The 22,480-nt window shown below is 39.0% G+C and overlaps 1 protein-coding gene across 1 annotated transcript in view; it reads right to left on the reverse strand.

Moving 5' to 3' along the window:
- The window catches only part of lrp1bb (low density lipoprotein receptor-related protein 1Bb), a 322,619-nt gene that overhangs the window by 65,834 nt on the left and 234,305 nt on the right, over positions 1-22,480 (reverse strand). The window contains exons 55-64 of the mRNA XM_084723927.1: positions 19,791-19,974; positions 19,610-19,695; positions 14,356-14,478; positions 7,204-7,385; positions 6,788-6,987; positions 4,629-4,817; positions 4,337-4,485; positions 3,974-4,067; positions 2,058-2,174; positions 122-241 (exon numbers count right to left, since the gene is read on the reverse strand). Coding sequence (XP_084580053.1) covers positions 122-241; positions 2,058-2,174; positions 3,974-4,067; positions 4,337-4,485; positions 4,629-4,817; positions 6,788-6,987; positions 7,204-7,385; positions 14,356-14,478; positions 19,610-19,695; positions 19,791-19,974 — 1,444 coding nt within the window. The remainder of the gene's footprint in view (positions 1-121; positions 242-2,057; positions 2,175-3,973; positions 4,068-4,336; positions 4,486-4,628; positions 4,818-6,787; positions 6,988-7,203; positions 7,386-14,355; positions 14,479-19,609; positions 19,696-19,790; positions 19,975-22,480) is intronic.

Genomic DNA, 22,480 nt, shown 5'->3' on the forward strand with positions numbered 1-22,480 from the left:
ACTAAGGTTTTGCAATGCATAACAACATTGGGACAAACTAACCAAACAGGAATTTATTCATGAGCTACTCTGTCTAAAAGCTCTAAATGAGTCTGAAAGTTATAAAGCAGGGAAGTCTTACGGCAGTCTGTCTCATCCTCTCCATCACCACAGTCGTCCTGACCGTTGCAGCGGAGGTTAAGAGGGATGCATTTCTGTTTCCTGGTACACTTGAACTGTCCTGACAGACAGATGTATGTCTCTGAAAGAGAAAACAGGCAGGAGCAAAGTGAGGTTACATCAATAAGACGGTTTTGTAAAGACACAGTGTCTTCTAATGAAGCATTTGTGATTAGTGTCAAATAAACAAAAGCAGATGCACATGAAAAAACAGGACTGAGGCTGCAGGTAAATATTATATCTGATTACTGAATAATCTTCATCAAGTGTTTTTCTAATGAATTGACTGTTTAGACCAGCGATTTTCAAACTTTTTGTGCCCAAGGCAAACCAAAGGGCAAGTCAAAATCTCAAGGCACACTTGCACTCCATGCAAACCTGCCAACATTTAATTTTCAAAATACAGGAGTGTTTTTCTGCAAGTGGCTGTTCACTGTGTTTACCTTCATTAAATCACCTGAAAGAGATACCAGGCTCATATATTATCACCGTAGACCTCATCAGTCTGGTCAGTTATGACTCCATATTCAGCTTTTTTTTTATGAAGGAGATGTCTGGTTGCCACGGCTAATCTCTTTTCCAATTTTCTTTGTTTTCCTTGAAACACATCGCCGTGCAAATGCTTACTTAGCTATGAGACACATACGAGCTGAAATACATTAGAATTATTACTAAAACAGTGATGTCATCACCAAATCCATGTCTTTACATTTGTTTCGTTTGTTATTACCTGATGGAAAATCATACTCATCTGTCTTTGGGTAGAAATTTGTGTCTTCATGTTGTGACTCTCTGAACCATCCTGACATGTTGGACATTTCCTGTGGTAAATCTTTCTGTTTGCTGAGCTGTCCTTATCATGTTTAACTGAGACTGGCACAGCTGTTTCAGAGGAGTGTGTGGAGACGCACAGTCACACTTTGCATTTATTATTCAAATTTCAACTGAGGATACAAAATGTTAAACTGAAGGTGCAGTGCGTGATTCTGGACTCTGAGCTGGACCTGTTTCAGACAGATTCAGTTATTTGATCATTTATAATAAATTTTGAGGGCCATGCAAATCACCAGGGGTTTCCCGGGAGAAAAAAACAAAACAGGAGGGTGCAGGGAGATGGCCATGAAATACAGGAGAAACACAGGAAAAAGGGGAGTGTTGGCAGGTATGTCCATGCAAAACAGGCTCTATAAGCAACCCAAGCACTGGAGGCAACAAGTACGAGCCAATCCGGGCAGAGCTCCCAAAGTGTGGGTGGGGAAAAAAGTAAGGAGGCGATCAATCAGGACTTTTGTGAGTTCGCTTTGACAGAAGGTTTTTAAAGGATTCCTTTAGGGTATAGAGTTTTGAGAAATTAGTGCTACAAAACACTGATATATCAAATTAAAAAAATTGCATTCATCACTTTTTGTCTCGTTGTATCTTGCAATAATAACGCTTAGTTGTCACCAAAATCCCACGGCACACCTGGACTGGCACACTAGCGTCCCTCGACACACTGTTTGGGAACTACTGGCAGTGAGAAAGTGATAATTGCTTGTTTTGTTTGACAAACAACCAAAAGCCCAAATATTTTTTTTATTCAAATAACAAATTTAAGATGCTGAAATCAACAAATGTTTGGCTTCTTTTGCAAAAGTTATTCCAAAAATTAATTAACCCCCCCGCCAAAAAATCAAAACTGGTTGTTTCAATTCTCTGTTGTTCAACTAATTCATTCATGGACTAATTGTTTTTGCACTAAACAGCACCATCAACAGAATTTAAAAGACACGATAGCACTGGACACACAGTTTCATTCTTTCTGCAAGTGAGACAGATAACGCAGAAACAACTGCACACAATATTGAAAAGATTTGCAACAAGTAAACAGTCAACAGCAATGTTTGTTCCATTCTTACCACAGTTGGCTTCATCTGAGTTGTCACCGCAGTCGTTCTCTCCATCGCAGATGAAAGGAGGAAGAGCACAAAGGCCAGTGCCACACTGAAAACGCCCCGGTTGACACTTGAATTCAGCTGTTGGAAAGGAAATCCATAAGTGTATCTCAGCGTCGTGAGGGAAATCTTGTGAGATGCTTATTTTGTGATTTGAAGATGTTTCAGGAGGCCTTGATGTGTTACAGAACATTTACTTGAAGCTTGATCGAGGTGAAGAGAGCAGAAAAACATGAGTCATTGTGTAAGTGCCACACAATTGTGAAGATGTTGCCTTGTTGAAGAATATTTCTCCTTCGTGTTGGAAACTGTGCTTTTCTCAAGTCTGTGTCTGTTTGGTCTAAAGTGAAGCATAAACATATCTTCCTACGGCCTTGGTTCTTCTGGGAGACGTCATGTATGTGTTTGTGTAATGATGAATCCCATTATGCTTGTAAGTGCCAGTTACACACACAGAAAAGTTGAAAGAGAGAAGAATCTAAAGACAGTGTAGTGGTGTCAGAGATTTTAATCTCAGAAACAGATAAGCTGTTTTATTTTCAGAATTAATACAATTTGACAGTATTTTTTTATCCAAAAGCTGGAGCTGCAGAGCTGCGACACCAAGAAACATGCTGACACATTTAAACAGGGTTCTCGTCTTCAACACGTCCATGTGTTTAAAAAGTGTCACTTAAGTGCTTAGTTTGTGTTAAAAAATTAAACCTAAAATTGTGGTCACTTTAATGGTTCTATTTTTATCATTTATTTACAGAAGCAAACACCTTCTGAAGCAGAAGCTGGCAGTTTGCAGCCAGCACCTTCCTCCAGTAGTACCTCCATGTGTGCGCTAGACACTGACAATATTTTTGGGAATCCCACAGGATTTTACACTCTCTTTATATTTTTCTTCTAACTGCGCTATGCGATATATTTTTCGATTCTTTGTAACGAGAACAATTTCCCCCCTGAGGATCAGTGAAGTATTTAAGATTCTGATTCTAATATTAGACAACTGAACTGAAGAAAATGCAATAACTGATTCATTTGCACAAACATGTCAGCACTAAAAGGCTCTTGAGTGTTCATAGATTCTATTCTTACTAAGCAAAATAATTATTCTTAAAGGGACAGTTCACCCTAAAATACACATTTCACCTTCAAAAATACATACTTTTACTTTGCCTGTGATGCTATTTATCCATCTAGATTGTTCTGATGTGAGTTGCAGAGTTTAAGAGATATAAGCCATAGAGATGTCTGCCGACTCTCAAATGTCAAATGTCTTTCTATGGTAGAATCTACCAGAACTACTTTCCTTCTACTAGAAAGAAAGTAGCTCCTCCATGAAACTGCTCACAGCGAGTCCTGTGGATTATCTCTGGTAACCAGGTCATGATTTTGGGAAAGAGACATATTTTTTGGCTCTTTGAGCACCACAAGCTGATTGCCATCTAGTTTCATTATACTGGAGAGAAGGCAGGACAAATAAAATGACAAGCCAGAGTAAAAATATATATTTTTGATTGTCTGTTAAAGAACGATGGGTGAATGAGTATCAACAGGATGGCTACTGACAGGAGGCAGAGCTGCATAAAAGATTTGCTTTTAGCATTTTTAAATGACCCTATGTGTGACCTGGTCATATCACCTTTAGGCTAAAAGAAAAAAAAATCCATCATAGGTGTATATAATTTAGTCAGAGAATATAGAAACAGGTGCAGAACTTTGTGTGAAAGAGGCAGGAACAGGTTAAACATAAATAAGCAGCAAAGACAGAAACATAAGCCGCTTTGGTTCCAATTCAATTATAATATCCCTCAAAGCTCACCAAAATAGGAGATGACTTCTTTCACTATAGTGCTGTTTTAAAGCCAACCCTGAAATAACATTTCACTCACGGCAGTCAGCAGGTTCGTCTGATCCATCCCCGCAGTCATCCACCGTGTCACACTTCCACCAGAAGGGGATACACTCATCTGTCCCGCAGCGAAACTATTAGCACCACGGACACATATAAAAGAAAACACAGAATTTGAAGTTAACATGAATACTTGACTCTCCGCTTAAGCTTCAACATTCTTCAAAGCCAAAGTCTGAATCAATAAGAACCACTTCCTAGGACCTACAGTACAAGTCAGGAGAGGAAAGCTTATGAGAGGAAAGCAATTTGCCTTTAGGGGGAAAAGCACTGATCAGGATGGAAAAGCAACAACGTGGTCGAAGTAAACTTGGACGTGGTAGGAGAGAGAAGTGGAGCTGACCTGACTGGAGGTGCAGTTGGACAGGCAGGTCTTGTTGTCAGCTGCCAGGTAAAAATTAGTGGGACAGGCACATTTGTGTTCCCCACCGGGAGACAGAAGACACAGGTGGCTGCATCCTCCGTTTGCAATCTGACACTGGTGTTTGGGAACTGTACAAAAGGACATAGGTACACAACAGAGTTCATCCCTGTATTACACAAACAATTTTCCTCTTAACACTATAAAGGCGGCCCCTAACAACTGCTCGGCATGAGCGGATTGAATGGACGTGAGTGCCAGATGGACTTCATACCTTCAGGCTGGCGCAGGGAGTGGTAGACCTTGATGGATTTGATGGCTTGCCAGGAGTTGAGAAGCTCCATCCCTTGAGCGCCGGTTGTCTTGTGCGCACGTCGTAATGATTTGGACTTCCCATCCGTCCAATAGACAAAGTCCTCAAACAAAGTCAGGGACATTACCCCTTGGATGTGATCATAGGAAACTGGAGAGGGACAAATGGCCATGGCAAGCTTCAGTTAGATTCTTTTTTATTCAATTTAGAAACCTGGCTGGCTCTAATTGTATGGTACTTGCAGCACAGATGAAAATCCTTTTATTTGTTATATATATGATTATAATACGCCTGTACCACCATCTTTAATTCCCCAACCCTGATTTTAACAGGAATAATATTGACATAGCCACTCTTATGTGCACTCCTATAGTCTCAGATTTAGAGTTTAACACCTACAACACATTCAGATTCAAGTCAAATTTGGAGCGAGCAGAGCTGAATCCAGCCTTATGTTTAACTAACAATCATAGAAACGGATCAATGGGCCTCATGCATGAATGTTTTCTTATTTTTCTGTCATATTTATTCCTACACAGAGAAAAATAAGAAAATCCTATGTGGGATTCATCAAACATGCGCTGAAAGTCAAGTCTGTTCTTACCAACCTGAATATGTTGATGAATCACATTTGATCTTAAACTGGATGCACATTCCAGGAGATTTGCAACTAGCGTGTAGAAACGCCTCAGTAAATCCATATAAGGGCAGCAGACTTAACTGTCGTGTGCAAACCACGACCAAAAAAGCCACTGACATTTGATTTGTGATGTTAATCTTAGACAAAAAGAGAAGAAAAGAAATAAGAAGTAAAGGAAAGAAAATGCCAACCAAGGACAGCAAAAGAAAGAAGACATGGATGAGAGCTTTGGAGCGTCATTGGAAAGGTTTCACTGTTGGGGGTGCAGCAGGTGCACCCAGGTTTTGAACCACCCACAATCAAGATGTGATTCTGTGAATGACATATTAGGCTATTTTGGATGTTTGATCTGATCTTTTCTATTGAAGAGATGGAATAGATCTGGAGATGAAGTGGATTTACCTGGTTCAGGGGGTGCACAACACATCCGCGGTGTCCACAGCTGACCTTGTATTTATATGTGTTTGGGAGCAATCCAGCCTTAATACTGGTTTAGAAGTGAACTGAGAAATGTTAGACGTATCATCAAACTCTCTCTGAAAGCTCTCGGTTGCCAGGAAACTAATAGCGGTGAGTATTTGCAGATGGGGTGGAAGAGATTGATCCATCTCTGATCTGAGGATCTGTAATGGCTCACAGGTTTTGAAGAATCTGTCTGAGCACCTCATCATCTGATCATCAAGTGTTAACATTTAAAATTATTAAATGAATAAATGGTTGTATAACATTTTTCTTATGTGTTTCCATGAAAGAAATTACTTTTTCTTTATCATTATTCATATCTCACAGCACAAAATGGTTGTTGGCTTTTTGTTTCTATATTTCTCTTTTTTATTATTATTGTTTTGTGTTTTATTTCTTACCTGGTATTCTGTTACTTACTGTCATTTTTTAAATTGGAGCATTCCGGTTTAAGTTTTTCACATGATTGTACTTGTATAACCAGTGTGACAAACATCTTGAATCTTGAATCTTTATTTTACTACTTTACTACTGTTTCTGCACTCATTTCCCAATACAGAGTCTAATTCAATAGCATAAAAATTCCTTTTAAAAACTGCTACTGGTGCCATTGCATTTGCACAAACAGCACTGAGAGTCAGTCTCTCACTCTTTTCATTTCCATGACATTTTTAATTAGTGGCCTGTCTGATTTAAATGATTATGTTGCTGCTTTGATTTCATTTGATAAAGTTTTAAATGACTTCTTAAGTTATTCTGTAAATGGCTTGCCTTGAAAAGCACTGGTCTAGCACACTCTTAACTTTTGCACAAAAAAAGAAAAAAACAACAAATGAGAATGAACAGGAAGTCTGAAAGTCCTGATGAATGCCACAAAAGTTCTTAAATTTAAGATCAAATCTGTGCATAAAAGTGATTCCTGCATGAAGTCCGATGTTCTTATTTAACTTTCAGTAAGAAAATGAGTAAATGTACATCTTAAAAGTACTTCCCAAAACATCTAACACCTCAGTCTCACCTTTGCGCCTTTGGGTGCCATCCATGTTGGCGAGCAGGATGTGGTTGTCGTCTGCCCAGTAGATCCTCTTGTTGGTGTAATCGATGGTGAGAGCAGTGGGGCTATAGATCTCTTTGTCAATGATAACCGTTTGCCCTCGGCCATCCATGCCAATACGTCCAATGTGAGGAGGCTCACAGCAGTCGACCCAGAACACGTACCTGATCAGGAGTACAGCACAGTTCAAAGAGCAATGTACTACAGCAGGAGAACATGGTCAGAATAAAAAATACCATTCCCCAAATGAGATCCGACAGTTTCCAGGTAATGAATCTGAAAAGAGTAACTCTGCCTCTGTTCTCCTTCAAGCTGTGAAATCATTCATCATTAAGAAAACATCACAGTATTATGATGAGCTTTATGGTAATGATGCTTACCCTGTCTGGGGGTCCAGAGCCAGATCTGTAGGGTTCTTGAGGCTAGAACTGATCAGGATGGTGGGGTAGAGGCCATTGGCTTTGGACACTTCCAGCGTTTTCCTCTCTGCATCACACCAGTACAGATTTTTTCCTATCCAATCCACCGCCAAGGCGCTGGGCACTGCTGTTCTGTGGACGATCTAGTGACGCAGAGAGAGAACGATTCATTTCAGCGTGGAGGTTTGTCATTTGCACAACTTTGAATTGCTTTAAGTTCTTCCAAGGATGGATGGATATAAAAAACTCAAAAAAACAAAAACAAATGACAAAAACAGATGGCGTTCATGCCAAGCTGGCTCTTTCATTATCATTTATCATTTCATTCACTGACAAACACAAGAGCTTGTACAAGGACTAGGTCTCCCTCTGTCAGGAAGGACTCTGTCAGAAATAATAACAAGATGTGAATCACTCACAACCCATTTTTATGTCCCACAAAGATCAGTCTAAAGACATGAGCATGATCCTCCACTTAAACCGTGCCTTCTCTGTTCCCAGGACAATACATGCATAATGCATATGAAAAATATCTGTGTAATATATCATCCAGAAAAGTGCCTTGCATTTTGTTCTAAATGCAATTTGAAGATACATGATGTAAAACCATCATAAAAACTACCTAAAACACTGAAAAAATAGGATAAATTAGGCCATCCTCAATCTGCAACACTACACTTCACTATGAAATATAATGATCAGAATCCTTCAGAAATTGTATTTTTGTGTTACTCAGTTCTGTTTCCTCTCCTCTAAAAATGTGGGACATTACATGAGTCACACTATCAACAAGTAGTAGAATCATTTAAGTCTCCTGAAGGTCATGTGAAGACCAAAAATATATTTTCTCTCTTTCTCTCTTACTCTATTTTCTGTATTTTTGATCATATTGCAGGTTTGACCGAAAATTTCTATTGCCACATTCAGTCCTGTTACCTAAAGGGACTCCTTAAAAACTTCCTGCATCACAATATACTGGCAAGTTGGAGTAAGTTACGTCCAGCAACAAAAATACATATGAGTTTGTATTCAGTATCAATTTAGTATCTTGTCCAAATGGGCTTACAAGAGTTACAAAAGCCAAGTTTGCATAGTTTGCCAAGCTCGAGAAATAAAACTAGCCTGTTCTTTGCCACTCAGTCAAACTATTTTCACACCCATTCAGGTGAAATATCAAGTTTTTAGGGAGTCCTGTTACCTAAATTATTTCTTAGATGTTATTATGTCTTTTTTCTTGAAGGTAGTTTTGGTAAACCGCTTGAAAGTGCTGAATGTTATTAGTATTGATGCCCTAAAATCTCAGTCCTGTTACTTTCAGCCCTGCAACAAAAAAATGTATCTTCCATTTAGAAATGTTGAAGTATAAATGAAATGATCTGATTCTGACCGGTACACATTTTGAATAGTTAAACACAGATACAGTGCTGAAAGAAAGATACAGAATGAAGTTTAAACATGCAAATGGCAGTACTTCTATGTATTTCAGTCAGCATTACTCACATGACCTGCTCTCATCCAAAGCTAGAATCAACATTCTTGACATGAGTGGGACAGATTTGTTTAAGATCTGGTCTGCACATGTTGTCATAGTAATGGCTACACATCCATTTCCCCTGTGATGCAAAGCTGCTAAAAGGGACACTGCTGGGCGATCATTACGGACCATAACTGAAGAGCAGAGGCTGACCTTTGTTGGTGTGTGTCACATACACAACCCTGAGTCAGATGAAATCAAAGGAGACATATGGAGCAACTGCAAAGATAAGTAGAGCGGCGATAGTGAGCTGGAGCCATAGACTCCTGCAGGAACACTGCAGGAGAGCAAGCACGAGTCCTGCAGTGTACGCTGATCAGTCAGTTGTCTGTCAAAGTAAAGCTAAGCCTGTTATCTTGAAGACAAAAGTCCACTGCTCTGAAAACACACTTCTGAAGTTTGAGTTAAGTGACTGCCTGCCTCACTGCCTGCCAGACTCCATTAACACATAGCTCAAGCTCCTACAAGATTCTTAATGAATTCTTACAACTCATAAACAAACACTTACTCAATTTACAAATATCCAGCATTAATTTGAACTCTTATTAACATGAAACGTGGAAACAAAAACACTTATTCTGGCCCGGAATTGAAATTTCAAAGCGGGGACACCGCGGCTGCAGTGTTGTTGTCAGACAAGTATTTCAACTAAACCCCATTCCTTGACCTGTCACAATTGATCTATTATGATCTATTATAGTAAATATATTAGAGATTCCTCCTTTAAGATACACACACAGACAGATAATATTTTCTTAAGTTATGTAAATTTACACTGAAACTTCTGCACGTGTATAATAGTATGCAAATTAGATCCTCAGTAACTAGTGTGTCTAGAAAATGTGTTTCCATTTGTTGTGTGTTTCTTTTACTTAGTTCTTAGTCATATTTACTAAGTTTATGTGTGCACATTACCACAACTAGGAAAATTAATAGTGTACTTGAGGTCCGTAAATATTTCTTTTAAGCCACTGTAAGGACACTTTGACTGGTTATGAAACACTCTTGATTTTTTTTTTTCCTGATGCCTCGGCTGTTTCTGTATAGTTACATTGCTGTCACTGTGACAGATTCTCCTTGCAGATAAAATCAGCCGTGTTTACATGATCCCATATAAAGTTGTGGTGAGTTGTACGTTTGCCAGTTAAAATGAAGCAGGAGGAGATTTTTTATTTAATTTGCTTTCTGGTGATAAATTTTGTGGTTATTAAAGAAGAAAGTGCTGTTGTTGCTGCCTAAATCAACAAAACATGAAAGTTCCTCGTAGTTGTTTTAACTGAAATCTATGGCTGCATAATTCTTTGTTTTCGTTTGTTTAAAATGCTGAATTGAATTGTGCTAAATGCTAAAAATGTTGTGACGTCTGTTGGAGTTCAGGACTCTGACGATGTTTGCTACAGTCCAAATGATTTGACTTGGACTCGATATGAAAGAGTGTACTACACTGGTGTGAAGAAAAGCACAGTGGATTGTGCACTTATTTTCTCGGAATGAGGAGCTGCGTCTAAAGACTTAACTAATTAATTAAGGTACCAATGTAGTTTGACCCGTGCATAATTATGCAGAGCACATTTCTCAAATTAGAGACTACAGATGGAGTGCACAAATCATTCCTGCTGCTGTTGTGGCTGACATTAGTAAGAATATAATTAATCTATGCCAGTACAGACTTGTAGTGACTCTTAATCACATTCAGATCTTATTTTGATCTGCACTTGCAACTGTGCTAGCTGCTAATATAGGTCAGAGGGAAATGGGAAGTGTGTATGATTTTTTTAAAGGGAGAGATCACCCCAAAATTAAAGAAATATATATATTTTCCCCTTGGCCTGTATAGAGCTATTTATTCATCTGGATTGTTTTGGTGAGTTTTGGAGATATTGATGTAGAGATGTCTGGCTGCTCTTGGACTTTGGTGCTGAAAGAACCAAAAAAAAAAAAAAAAAAGATGCATTTGAACTCATGACCCTTGATAATTCACAGATCAGTTTCATGCAGGAACTAATTTCTTTCTAGTAGAATGTAGCTCTTACATGAAACTGCTCACAACAAGGTCTGTTAATTATCTTGACTAACTGGATTATGATTTTTGGAAAAGAAACATTGGTTTTGATTTTGTCAAATGTATTTTTATGATGTTTTGAGTACCACAAGCCAGTTAGTCTCAAAATATTGGAGAGAAGGCAGACATCTCTATGGCTGATATCAAACCTACCAAACCTTCTACCTGGGCAAAAATGTGGCTCGGGGGCTGGATGCAGCCCACTGAAATGTTACAGGTAGCCCGCAAGGCTGTCATGGAAATACCAAAACTAAAAGAAATCTGGCAAAGACAGTAAGTAGCATTTAGCTTAGCATTAAACCATTATCAGACCTTTATCCGGACAGGGGTCAGTGCTGATAATTAACTGTATCTTTCATATGAAACTGTAACTTTATTTGATCCATGCTGTACATCCATGTTGTTTATGTTGTTCTTCTTCTACTTTTGCTGCAGCTGTGGTTGCAGCCTGTATGCAGCATGCATGGTACACTGAAAAACATCAAGACCATTACCAACAAAATAATAGCCAACAATTCATCACATGGAAATTCAGAAAGGGTGACCAACAGTAGAAGTGCCTCATGTAGAACACTTCTGACCATTCCATTATTAGAGATTAGGCTGTTTTTAGGAACTTATATCATTTGTGTTTGAAAATATAATTGCCCACTCTTGATGATGGATAAATAGCACTACAGGCCAGGGGAAAAACATGTATTTTTTGATTTGGGAGTGAACTGTCCCCTTTCAGAGGCCTGTGTGCTTCCACTAAATAAAGCTTCAAAATTTGCATTTCTGTGTGCAATACAAGGTGGTCTGACCAGGTGAATATGCAGATGCAATTTCATGCAAATGTGATTATCAAAATTTCACCGTGCCTGATCTGTGTTAACACATCCTAAGCTGCAGTGCTTCACCCTTTCTGTGCAATTACCAAACAGGTGCAAGTGTAAAAAAAGTTGCAGAGCTGTATGTTCCATCAGAAAAAATCTGTTAATTTATGCTTGAATATTTGTTAACCGCTAACTGCTAAATGTAAATACTGTAAATCCGGCAGGTAGGGTAGGGTGGAGGGCAACTTATTCATGTCATTGTGCTAATCTCAGTGAGAGATTTGGTTAAAAAGAGCAAAACAAAATCAAGGAACTATCCAGGAACTTCATCAATATCCCCAGGACAGTCTGGTCTTTGAGTTTGCAAAAGCAGTTGTTCAGAATAAACAATCACTGAGCCAGCTGGCAGATAAAGCAATGCCTTTAATATCCCCCTTTTACAAAAAGAAAAAAAAAATCCCAGCACCCTTGCAATCTGTGATTAAGGAACACGATGTGCTTTGAGGCCTCTTCTGTCATCATTTGCAAGAAAATATATAGTCTTGGCAAAAGACTGGGTCGTCCCCTACGCAGCAATTTGGACCGAACTGAGCTTAAAACAGTCACCAAAGTGTCACTCATGGTGCAGTATTATCCATCAAAACTGCCTCTTCAGGCAAAAAGGAGTTGATACTCATTATATAAAGTCCTCCTGGTTCACTTTATCTGCAGCACCTCGCTGTACTGATGAAAAAGATTGCTTCATGTGGAACTGAAGGTTAACTTGTGAGGAATGTCAATATTTGAATATGGCTCATTGAAAAATAAAGACTAGATAGGATGTTTGATCTATGCAGTCACTGAAGGTTGTCTCACCTTGGGCGGACACAAACCTTTTACTTTCAGCCATTTAAAGTAAAAAGTGCTAATATGGATCAGAAATGTTTGTCAGAAGACTCATCAAAGGGTTTGGTGCATTTTTTTCTTTTATCATTTCATTAAATGATTCATTGTACTCATTTTTGTCATTATACCAACACTTCAGCAATGGTAGCTCAGCATCAAGGATGGACATGTCTGAGTTTACTTTTGGATGATGGTGAAGCCATACTTACTAACACAAATTTCCCAGGAGACTCCAGCCCTCTCTCTATTTCCTCCCTGGATTACAATTCTCCTGTATTTTCCTCAATTTATGACAAGTTTTCACAGCTTTTTTCCCCTTTTCATTACACTGTACATTGAATATAACCCTATAAATCAAAGAGTCTACTGTTTCTACTTGTAGAACAATACAAATCCACCAAACCAGACTTCCTGGAGAGAAGAATTCCCGTTTCTTAAGCAAAGATTCAGAGGAAAAGGGCAAGCACTTTTAAAATCTGCTGCATCAGTTTACGTTTAGGGGCAGGGCGAAACATAAATGCATGAAAAAAAACAATGATGTTTATGTGAGAGGGACTCTTTCCTAAGAATTAAAAGCAACATTTAAAGTATTTAACATGAAAATGCTGGTGCAGTGCACTTACTGTTTTGTTATTTTCACTCTTTTGAAGTCATATAAATGGACAAACTAATTTTTTTGGTTTTTGAATCCTCCCTTGAGGTCTCAAGGTGGACAACCTTGATTAAACCCTTTAAAAATTTCTCTCCAAAATCAATAAAGTATTTAAAATAAAGTATTTCTGATTCTGATTCTGATTACATATGGCAGAAAACTGCTCTCAATTTATGGGATGAAACCAGTCATTCATGTCAAATTAATGTCAGCTATCAAATACAAAATCAGTGACATCTGTCAAGTCTTATTTAAAAAAATGCATGAAAATTTCAGCCCACACAGCACAATGAAACAGCAGTTCACTCTTAAATATCTGAAATCTGAAAAACAAAACAAAAGACCAAAATCTAAAATGATCCTGAATAGTTTAATTGAGCATTAATTGAATTAATCTCTGCCTTGGTCAGATGATAATTCTATCCTGGCAGAGAACAAAAATCCACAGAATTACTCTCTGCTCCCCAATCTTAGCTTTCTCATATGGCGAGCCCATACCAGTAGCACTAGATATCAGTTGCTCTTTTAATTAACCAAATGTGAGAAGCTCCCCGATCTGCGTCTCAGACAGTTTGTCCTCTTGCTAAGCTGTGGCAGTGGCTCAAACAGAGACCGTGGAAGTAATCGAGCTGAATGAGCCGAATGCCCCCATGCTAACACCAAAGCTAATGAGATGTGGGATGGGGGCCCAGCAGGTGTTGTGCTGACGTCCCAGTGTCCCCGGTGCCTGGGCTCCGATCCCATGACCCAGACAAACCATGGTGATTACACCACGGAGACCCATTGTATCATTAGGCTTGTAACATTTATCTGAAAGCCACAGTGATATTCCTATTATCACTAACACGGATTCATTGTTAAGCTAACAGGCCAACAGAAAAAGATCCATTATGGTGACTGTATAAAAGGATAAAGGGCGCCCGTCATCAGCTGAGCAGTGATAATGAGCCACTTAAGCGATATACCTCTACTCAAACAAATGACTTACAGTATCTTGTTGTTGGTAAATCAAATTAATTAATAACAAATTGCAGCTGATAGAGCAAAGAAAAATTCAGAAATACAAGTAGGACGGGAAGCAGACAAAGTAAAGCCAAAGAAACTTGGGTAAAGTGGCACAAGCCACCATATGGCAGGCAGACACAGCATGTAAAGCTTGTGGTACCTTCAGGTCACTCCCATTGAGACGCATTCTGTTGATCTTTCGACCGCTCGGCCTGGTTGAGTCCACCCAATAGATAAATTCCTTCTTGTAGTCAAAGTCTATGTGGATGATGTTGTTGAGGCCCTAAGGATACAGAGGGGAGAGAGAGAAATGTTCAGTTTAGTTGATATCCTTATTTACAGTAAATCCAAACTGTAAAAAGAAGAAAATCAGAATAGAGTGAACGGCTTGAACTGAATAAGTTTTTAATGCATTTTAAGAGCTGCAAATATTATGTATTGCAACATGAAGAACCCAAACTCTGTTGACAGACAGACTGACATTAACACCAATAGCTTATCTATAAGGAGGCATTTCAGCAGCTTTAATGTGTTTGGCTGATATGCTCCTATTTTCATCAATATGGCCGATCATGATGCAGCACAGCATTTATTTTTAAGCTTCAAGTCTATTTCTGACTTGAATGTACAAAAACCTGTACAATAACTCACTGTGCAATACATACAGCATTTTGAACTTAATTTCACATCCACTCTCATATTTTTATTCATAATATATTTTCCATTCATTACAGTTTTAGATTTATTTATTGCTGTTATATACTGTAGATAAGACACATGCACCTTTATACATTTCTTATTGTATATATTTTTTTTATTACTGTTACTGTTATATTATCTCTCTTATATATTATAGCAGAATGTATATATTTTTAAATACTTATTTTCTATTCTTATAATTCTTTATGCTTACATATATTTTCTGTTCTTGAATGGAGCACCTGTAATGTCAACAATTTCCTCGTGGAGATTCGGATTCTGTTTCTTCAATTTTATGCATGTAAATATGTTGGTTGTCTGTTCTGAGAGCTGTCAAAACACAGGTGACCTACACTCAGTAGTGTCCCTGAATGCATCCTGTGTAGACACTAACAGGGACTCCTGTGCCGACGTGTCACACTAAAAAAATACTAAAATATCCAGTGATTTTTTTTTTGTTTCAAATGTCTACAGGTTGAAATATCACCCAGATGAGAAATAAACATAAACAAGCTAAACATCTACAGTATCTGTGTGTGATGTGATATTTACTGTACGAGCGTTATTGATCTCGGTGGTTTTCCCATAGGTTCACATGCTTTCAGCTATAAAGAGCATTTGAAGAAGCGAAGTCTCAATGCTCTGTGAAGTCGAAGTCCTATCAAAGCAGAAGAGTGAGGTACTTCCTCTCTCTGCCATGCTCACAGGACCCCGCTGTCAGTCAGACGGAGCCGCCGCTCACTAAACAAGTGCCCCCACCCCGCTGTCTCGCACTGAAGCTGCCGAGAAAAGGTGTCAGATAATCTGACAGGCGAAATGAGACATCTTCATCAGATCATCAACGCCCTCACAGACAGGCGCCAAAGTGTCCTGGGGGAACCCATCTCCACACCGAACATCGAGATATAGAGACGACACCAGCATGCCCCTTTTATCAGTCAGCCTCTATCCAGAAATTCGCTGCTCCCCATTCATTTTCCCTGCAGACAGTCTGGAAACCAACCAACTGCAGCATGAATCAAAAGCTTGTAACAATACATTCTGAAAATGGAGATGATGATGAACAAAAAATAGCATAAATAGTTTAAAAGTGTGTGCATGCAGTTTCTTTAGGTCCAATATTGACATCACTGTTATTGTACCATTGACTTCCTGTTCCACATATTCAACAGCTTTTCTTTCTAAAATAAGACTTGTTTAACCTTTGTTAAACCTTGGGGTGGACGATGCAGTTATCAAAGTTTGTTTGCAAGGTGACTTTACTTCACTTTTACTTACCAACTCAAGCTCTAAATAATCCACACTTTACACCTGGGGATCATTTCAACAGCAACAGCCATCAATGTAATGTGGCGGCAACATGATAAAAATGGTCAATACTGTACTCGATGTTGAACTCTGGCTTCACTGATATCTTTCTATGAGCTGTAATTTTATTGGCTACCTGGTGTAAAGCTAATATCTGCATGTGAATATGCAGAATCTGCAGCCAAAGACCAAGATTTTGCTTTTGGAAATGCTCTGATTTCCATTTGTAGTCTGAGTAGTATCGATCAGTAATGCAGAAAGGCAGATAAACAGTCTGTGTGGAGAGCAAAAAAGGCTGAACGCGTTGGCCAAAATTCAATCTTGGAACCCTTTAGCTATTGTCTGATGATGATTTAGCTTTTTACTGGCTTTGTCAAGTCAAACCAGATTTTATCCATATAGTCCCATATCACAAATCTCTACATTACAGTCTGTACAGAGCATGACATCCTCTGTCCTGTGGACCCTCTGAAGCACTGGCTCCCATCTCTTTTTTCCTTAGAGCCCCCACCCCTAAAGCTGAGCCCCCCCAGCCCGCACACACGCAAACATACTGCCAAAAAAAAAATAAGCGATTCATTCACAAGCTTTAACATCACTCATAATGATTCAGCATCACAGAGCTTGAGAGCTCACAGAGATGTGCCCTACTATTTTGGATTGAGGAGAAAAAGTTCTTGTTTTGTATGTGGACTCTTTTAGTTAACGTGTTGTGATGATTTGAGGGGTCGGGAGCTTTACTGTTGGTGCTTTTGAGGTTTCTGTGCAAGAAATGAAAATGCTTTCCAACTTACATTCAGTGTTTTGAGTCTCTCATAACAGTTCAACTTATTCTCAGCAGATAAAAAAAACAAGAATTTAAATCAGAACTGATGTTCACTGTCTTCTTTGTAATAAAACCAAAGGACTGCTTCTCTCCCTCACATACACTCCTCACTGCAGTTTCAGCTCCCTCACTGGTGTAATCAGCTGAAATGGTTCAGCTGGGCAGCAACCATTGTCCTGACTGCCCTGCTGACTCTGGGCTTCGTAGTCCTTAAATGGATGCCATGATGGGTTGAAGCCTTTTCCGCAGCCATCGGGAGGCAATGATTCTCTCCTCTGTGACACAACCTCTCATGACAACACAATGTGCAAATCTACTTTTGACAGCCTCAGAGCAGACAAAGCCTTGGAGATCTCCTGTGGGTTTTGGCACCTGGACCCTAGGTTGGGAACCAGTGCTCTAAAGAATAAGGAAAAACTTTCAACACGAAAAAAAGGGGGGGATTTGCCTCCATTCGCGCAGCTCAAATTTCAAATATGACTGGAAACGGAGAGTGAAACAGAAAAGGTCGTCTTTGCTCGGACATCCTGTCTTCACCAGAGACCCTGAAACTGTTGCTGTTGAAACTACAGGGGCCACAAAACTAACATATAATGAAGTTGACTCTTGAGCCAGTGTCCATTCTAGGCCATTGCAAAAATATATAGATATATAGATATATAAGAGTCATTTTAAGGAATAAAAACATGAAGATCATTATTTTCAGGTGATTATACACTAATGAAAAGATACTTGTTCCACTTCTGTCATATTGTACCAATAAATCCCAGTAAATCTTACACACTTGACTTTTAACATTAAGAAGGAGAGCATCAACAGAGCGCTCTTAACAATATGCTGGAGTGATAGAATAATACTGTGAGTCACTGCTGTTTGTGGTGGGAAGATAAATTTATGCCAACAGCAAAAGCAATATATAAGGCAAATGTTTGGCTCGTTTGAAATTTACATAATATCACGAACATGTAATCTGAACGGAGTATGTAATGTTGTGGTAAAGTGATATGAGGTCAGTTAAGTATCCACCACCACTTTGCACAGCCATGTGCATATTTCCCTCTCTAGCTTCCATTAACACTAACATGCAGTGATTAAAGTGAGTTGTGGCTGATGAGAACTCCGATACCGACAGGAGAGTACATCGAGTCAAGAGGTTAATATGACTGTGAGGGGGGAATGTAGGATACCCGCAGGTTGATTTACAGTAAATCACAGCCAACCATTTGTGATAATCAACGGTCAGATTTAAGCATTGCCCCGAGCAGCTGTGATGACATGGAAATAATTGAAATAGCTATTCCATGGGGTCCTAAATAGTGTGATTTTGCTCTCTGCCAGTCAGAATGACCAGTTTTCTCTGCCCATATGGTCGGGGCTGAGAAGTCATGATGGACAATCGACCTCTTGCTGAAGCATGGCAATATGTTACAGAGGCAGTAGGCTTAATCACAAATCCTGTTTATGAAAATAACTTCTAGAGGCTGAGGATTACATTCACTGATGCATTTTCTTTATTCTGTAAAAGTGAATATCTCTAATTGATGTAATACATGTATTGAAAGCAACTATGAGGAGTTGGTTATGTTTCTTTATAGTGATTTTCCTGCCGCTGTCGGATTCTTCTTGCAGATGAAACAAGCCTGTGTTTACATTTTTCCAGGCAAAGTTACAGAGAGTAGTACGTCAGCCAGTTAAAATGAGGCAGAGATTTTATTTATATAATTTTATTTTTGACGTGATGTTTTGTGGTTATTACAATGCTTTTGTCCACGAGAGTATCCAAAATCAACAAAATATGGAAGTTCTTTGTTGCATCTTTAAGTGAAAAGGTGTTCTCTGCAGATCTTTGAGCAGACTCCAAACAGTTAATTGAAATTTTAGCAAAACTGCACATTGCTTAGTGATATTTTCAAATTGCAGGAGGCATGTTATTTGTTAAAGGCAAAATGTCTGTCAAAATACCATTTTAAATGAAATATTATCGTGCTGCAGAGATGTCTTGACCTCACATCTCATTCAACAGAAAACAAGAAAACATCATCGTTTGGTACAGATCCCTGAAAAAAATCACACTGTAATCATTTTAATGTGTTTTTCAATGAAAATAACTATAATGGTGTAAAAATGATCATTCCCTCTACCATCACAAATCATACTGCAATTGCAGTATCAGTCCAAATAATTGCAATTAGATATTTTTGGAATTTTTTCATTCAGCCATGCTTTTCCAACACTAGTGTGTATTCACAAGTCAAGATATCACTTGTTTTATCTATTGAATGCTCTTTGAAAGCTGCTATTTCCTCCACACACTTAGCAGGTGAACAGAATTACACTGTCAGTGAAATTTGTGTTTGTTTTTCTTAAGTGCCCAAACAACAGCAGTTTGAATCCATCAGTGTATGGCTTTCAGACGGCAAGATTCAAAATTAAATCCAAAAAGAGGACAAGATGGTAACGTGACTGACGCTCTGTTGATGCCTCTTCGCAGTATGTCAGTGTAATAATGGTGAACAGTCATCCTCTACCCTGTGAAAATGTCACAAAAAGGCACAGTGGTGGTGATGCACACATCACTTACCTGTTTCAAGATGGTATAATTTGAGCCATCCACGCTCAGCTTCCGGATCTCGTGGTGGTCCGCCATAATGAGAAAAGGCTCTTCAGCTGAAATGAGGAACATGCAGCATCAAGAGGACTCGTAGGACTTATAGTTATGTACTGAAATACTGCAAGCTGAGGGAACAAAGAACCAGGCTGACCTGACAGAGCTTTGCACGTGTTGGGGTTGCGATCCAAGGCTTCGTAGCCGTCCACGCACAGACACTTGAAGGAGCCGTAAGTGTTGATGCAGCGCTGGCTACAAGGGAGGGTGGTGGAGCATTCGTCAACGTCCACGCAAGTCTTCCCGTCGTCCTTCAGGTAGAAACCAGGCCAGCATTTACACTGACGACATAAAAACAGAAAGACAAACAAACAAAATAATAGAAACTCGATCACGACTGCAGGAAATATGAGTGAAGAGTTTTTTTTTTACAAAGATTAGCAATTTCTAGCTTGTGTTCAACTGAATTATATGTAATGTTCAAACTGATAAACTTCATGATTTTTTGCAAATATATATTAAGTCTTAATTTCAAAAAACATGGTAACAATGGTAACAGATGACAGTATCCTACTGGGAAAGACAGTGGGCAAACAGTCCAACAGTTGGGAAGAACATTTCTTAACACACAACTACAAGGAAGTCAGGGATTACACCATCTACAATCCATAATATTACTAAAATGTTCAGGGAATCTGAAGAAATATCTGCAGGTAAGAGGCAAGTCTGAAAGTCGACAGTGAATATCTTTGACCTTTGACCCCTCAAGCAGTGCTGCATTAATAACCCACATAACTGCATAAGGATACTACATGGGTTCAGGGACACTCTCAACAACAGTCTCTGCATCTACAAACGAGTTCTCTGGGCTCGAGCTCATCTGAGATGGACTGACATAAAGCAGAAAAGCGTGTTGTGGTCTGACAAATCCATATTTAAAATAGGTTTTTACAAATCATGGACACAGTCGTGTCCTAGTTCATGTGGACGATGCCAGGAGACATTGTCCACATGTTCCAGCAGTGTGTCTTCGTAGTAAAAGAGTTCAGGTACTATGATCTGCCTGCAGTCCAGACCTGTCCCCCATTGAAAATGTGTGGTGCATTAAGAAGCACAAAATACAACAACAGAGACCCTGGACTGTTGAGCAGCTGAAGTCGTATATCATGCAGGAATAACAAAGAATTTCACTTTAAAATGTCAGCAATGAGTCTCCTCAGTTCCAAACTGCTTATTAAATGTTGTTAAAAGCAAAGATGATGTATCACAGTGGTAAACATGCCCCTGTCCTAACTTTTTTGGAACATGTTGCAGGCATCAAATTCAAAATAAGTGTATTTTTACAAAAAACAAACTTGAACCATTTGATATCATGTCTTTGTACTGAAATCAGTTAAATATAGTTTGTAAAGTTTTTGCAAGTCATTGAATTCTGTTTTTACTTATTTTTCACACAATGTCCCAACTTTTTTTGGATTTAGGGCTGTGCAATGCTTCATTGTGGCCACGTTATGAAAGCACTGCACTGAAAAAAGCTGCGCTGCTGCAATAATTTCAGATTAATCTGTAACAACAGACAATATATTTCAGACTCCAGCAACTTTTTCACAAAGTGATGCAGGTCAGCAGTGAAAACCCAGCATCCAGCATATATGATAACATCACAGCAATGATACAGACACACTGTACCATGGCTCAAAATTTCCATCGCACTTCAGTGACCAGGCCCCTCAAAATAACTCAAAGTGCTTGTATCAGCTGCTCTGGACCCACTGCAAATCCCTTTCTTATCCAAAGTTATAACCTTGAGGGCCTTTCTGCTGATCTCCCTGTTCAGGCCACAAATGGATGAGCTAAGGGTCTGCATTGATGTGCTCTCTGTCCAGCTCTGCCCCCGTCATGACAGGGAAGAGAGGTTTTCTGTGCTTTCAGCCACTTTTCTGATGCAGGGAGTGCTGTCTTACAGATGAGCGAGAGAAGAAAATCTAGGGACGAAGGCATAAACTGCTGCAGTCTGACAACCGTGATGGCCACCAGAACACTCCAGCGTACACGGCCTTGACCTGGACTCAACCCTAACATCACATGACACTATTGCCAGGCACGACACAATTGCCCGGCACAGCGAGGCAGCTCACACAGTTGTTGGCATATCATTAAACTCTCCATACAGCGTTCAAGGTTAGTCAAAAAGCGAGGGACTGAATGTATGTACACTCCCACCCATCTTTATCTGTTTAATGATGTGCAAAGTTAGGCTACATTCATTATTGGTCATTAATCATGTCCACGCTATTACTAATATAAGCTCCACATTTTACCTGCGACTAATGATGCGAGTGTGTCGAGCTGTGGGTCAGTAGAGTCTGTAAATTAAAATTTTAGACTGTAGTAATGTTTTTTTTACTTGAATATTATGATGCAAATGACACTGTCTGGACATTATAGATGTCACAGAAATTTACATTCAGTGTGTTCCAACTCTGGGTATCTACTTACAGGTTGTTTTAAAGGAGCAATACGTAATAAGTGAGTGCACAAAAATAAGTTCTGTAGTCTAAATCAGTCATTCCCAAAGACTGGGTCAGGACCCAAATGTGGGTCACAGGACATTTTATCTGGGTCCCCAAATAAATAAAAGACAAAGGAAGAAATTCTGCCAATTTAAGATTTATATTTGCAGTTTAAATACTGAGTGTTAAAAAATGAAAAACAATTACCGATGAGAGGAAAAGAGCCTGTTTATTCCATCTAAATGCAATTATTTTATCTCATTTATGAAGAAGACTAAAATATCTTCTGTTGTTTTCCTGATAAGAGGAAATAAAAATAATGAGATAGCCTGTC

Source organism: Lutjanus erythropterus, chromosome 8, assembly GCF_056507025.1.
Source record: "Lutjanus erythropterus isolate fLutEry1 chromosome 8, fLutEry1.hap2, whole genome shotgun sequence".
Taxonomy (NCBI): Eukaryota; Metazoa; Chordata; class Actinopteri; order Lutjaniformes; family Lutjanidae; genus Lutjanus; species Lutjanus erythropterus.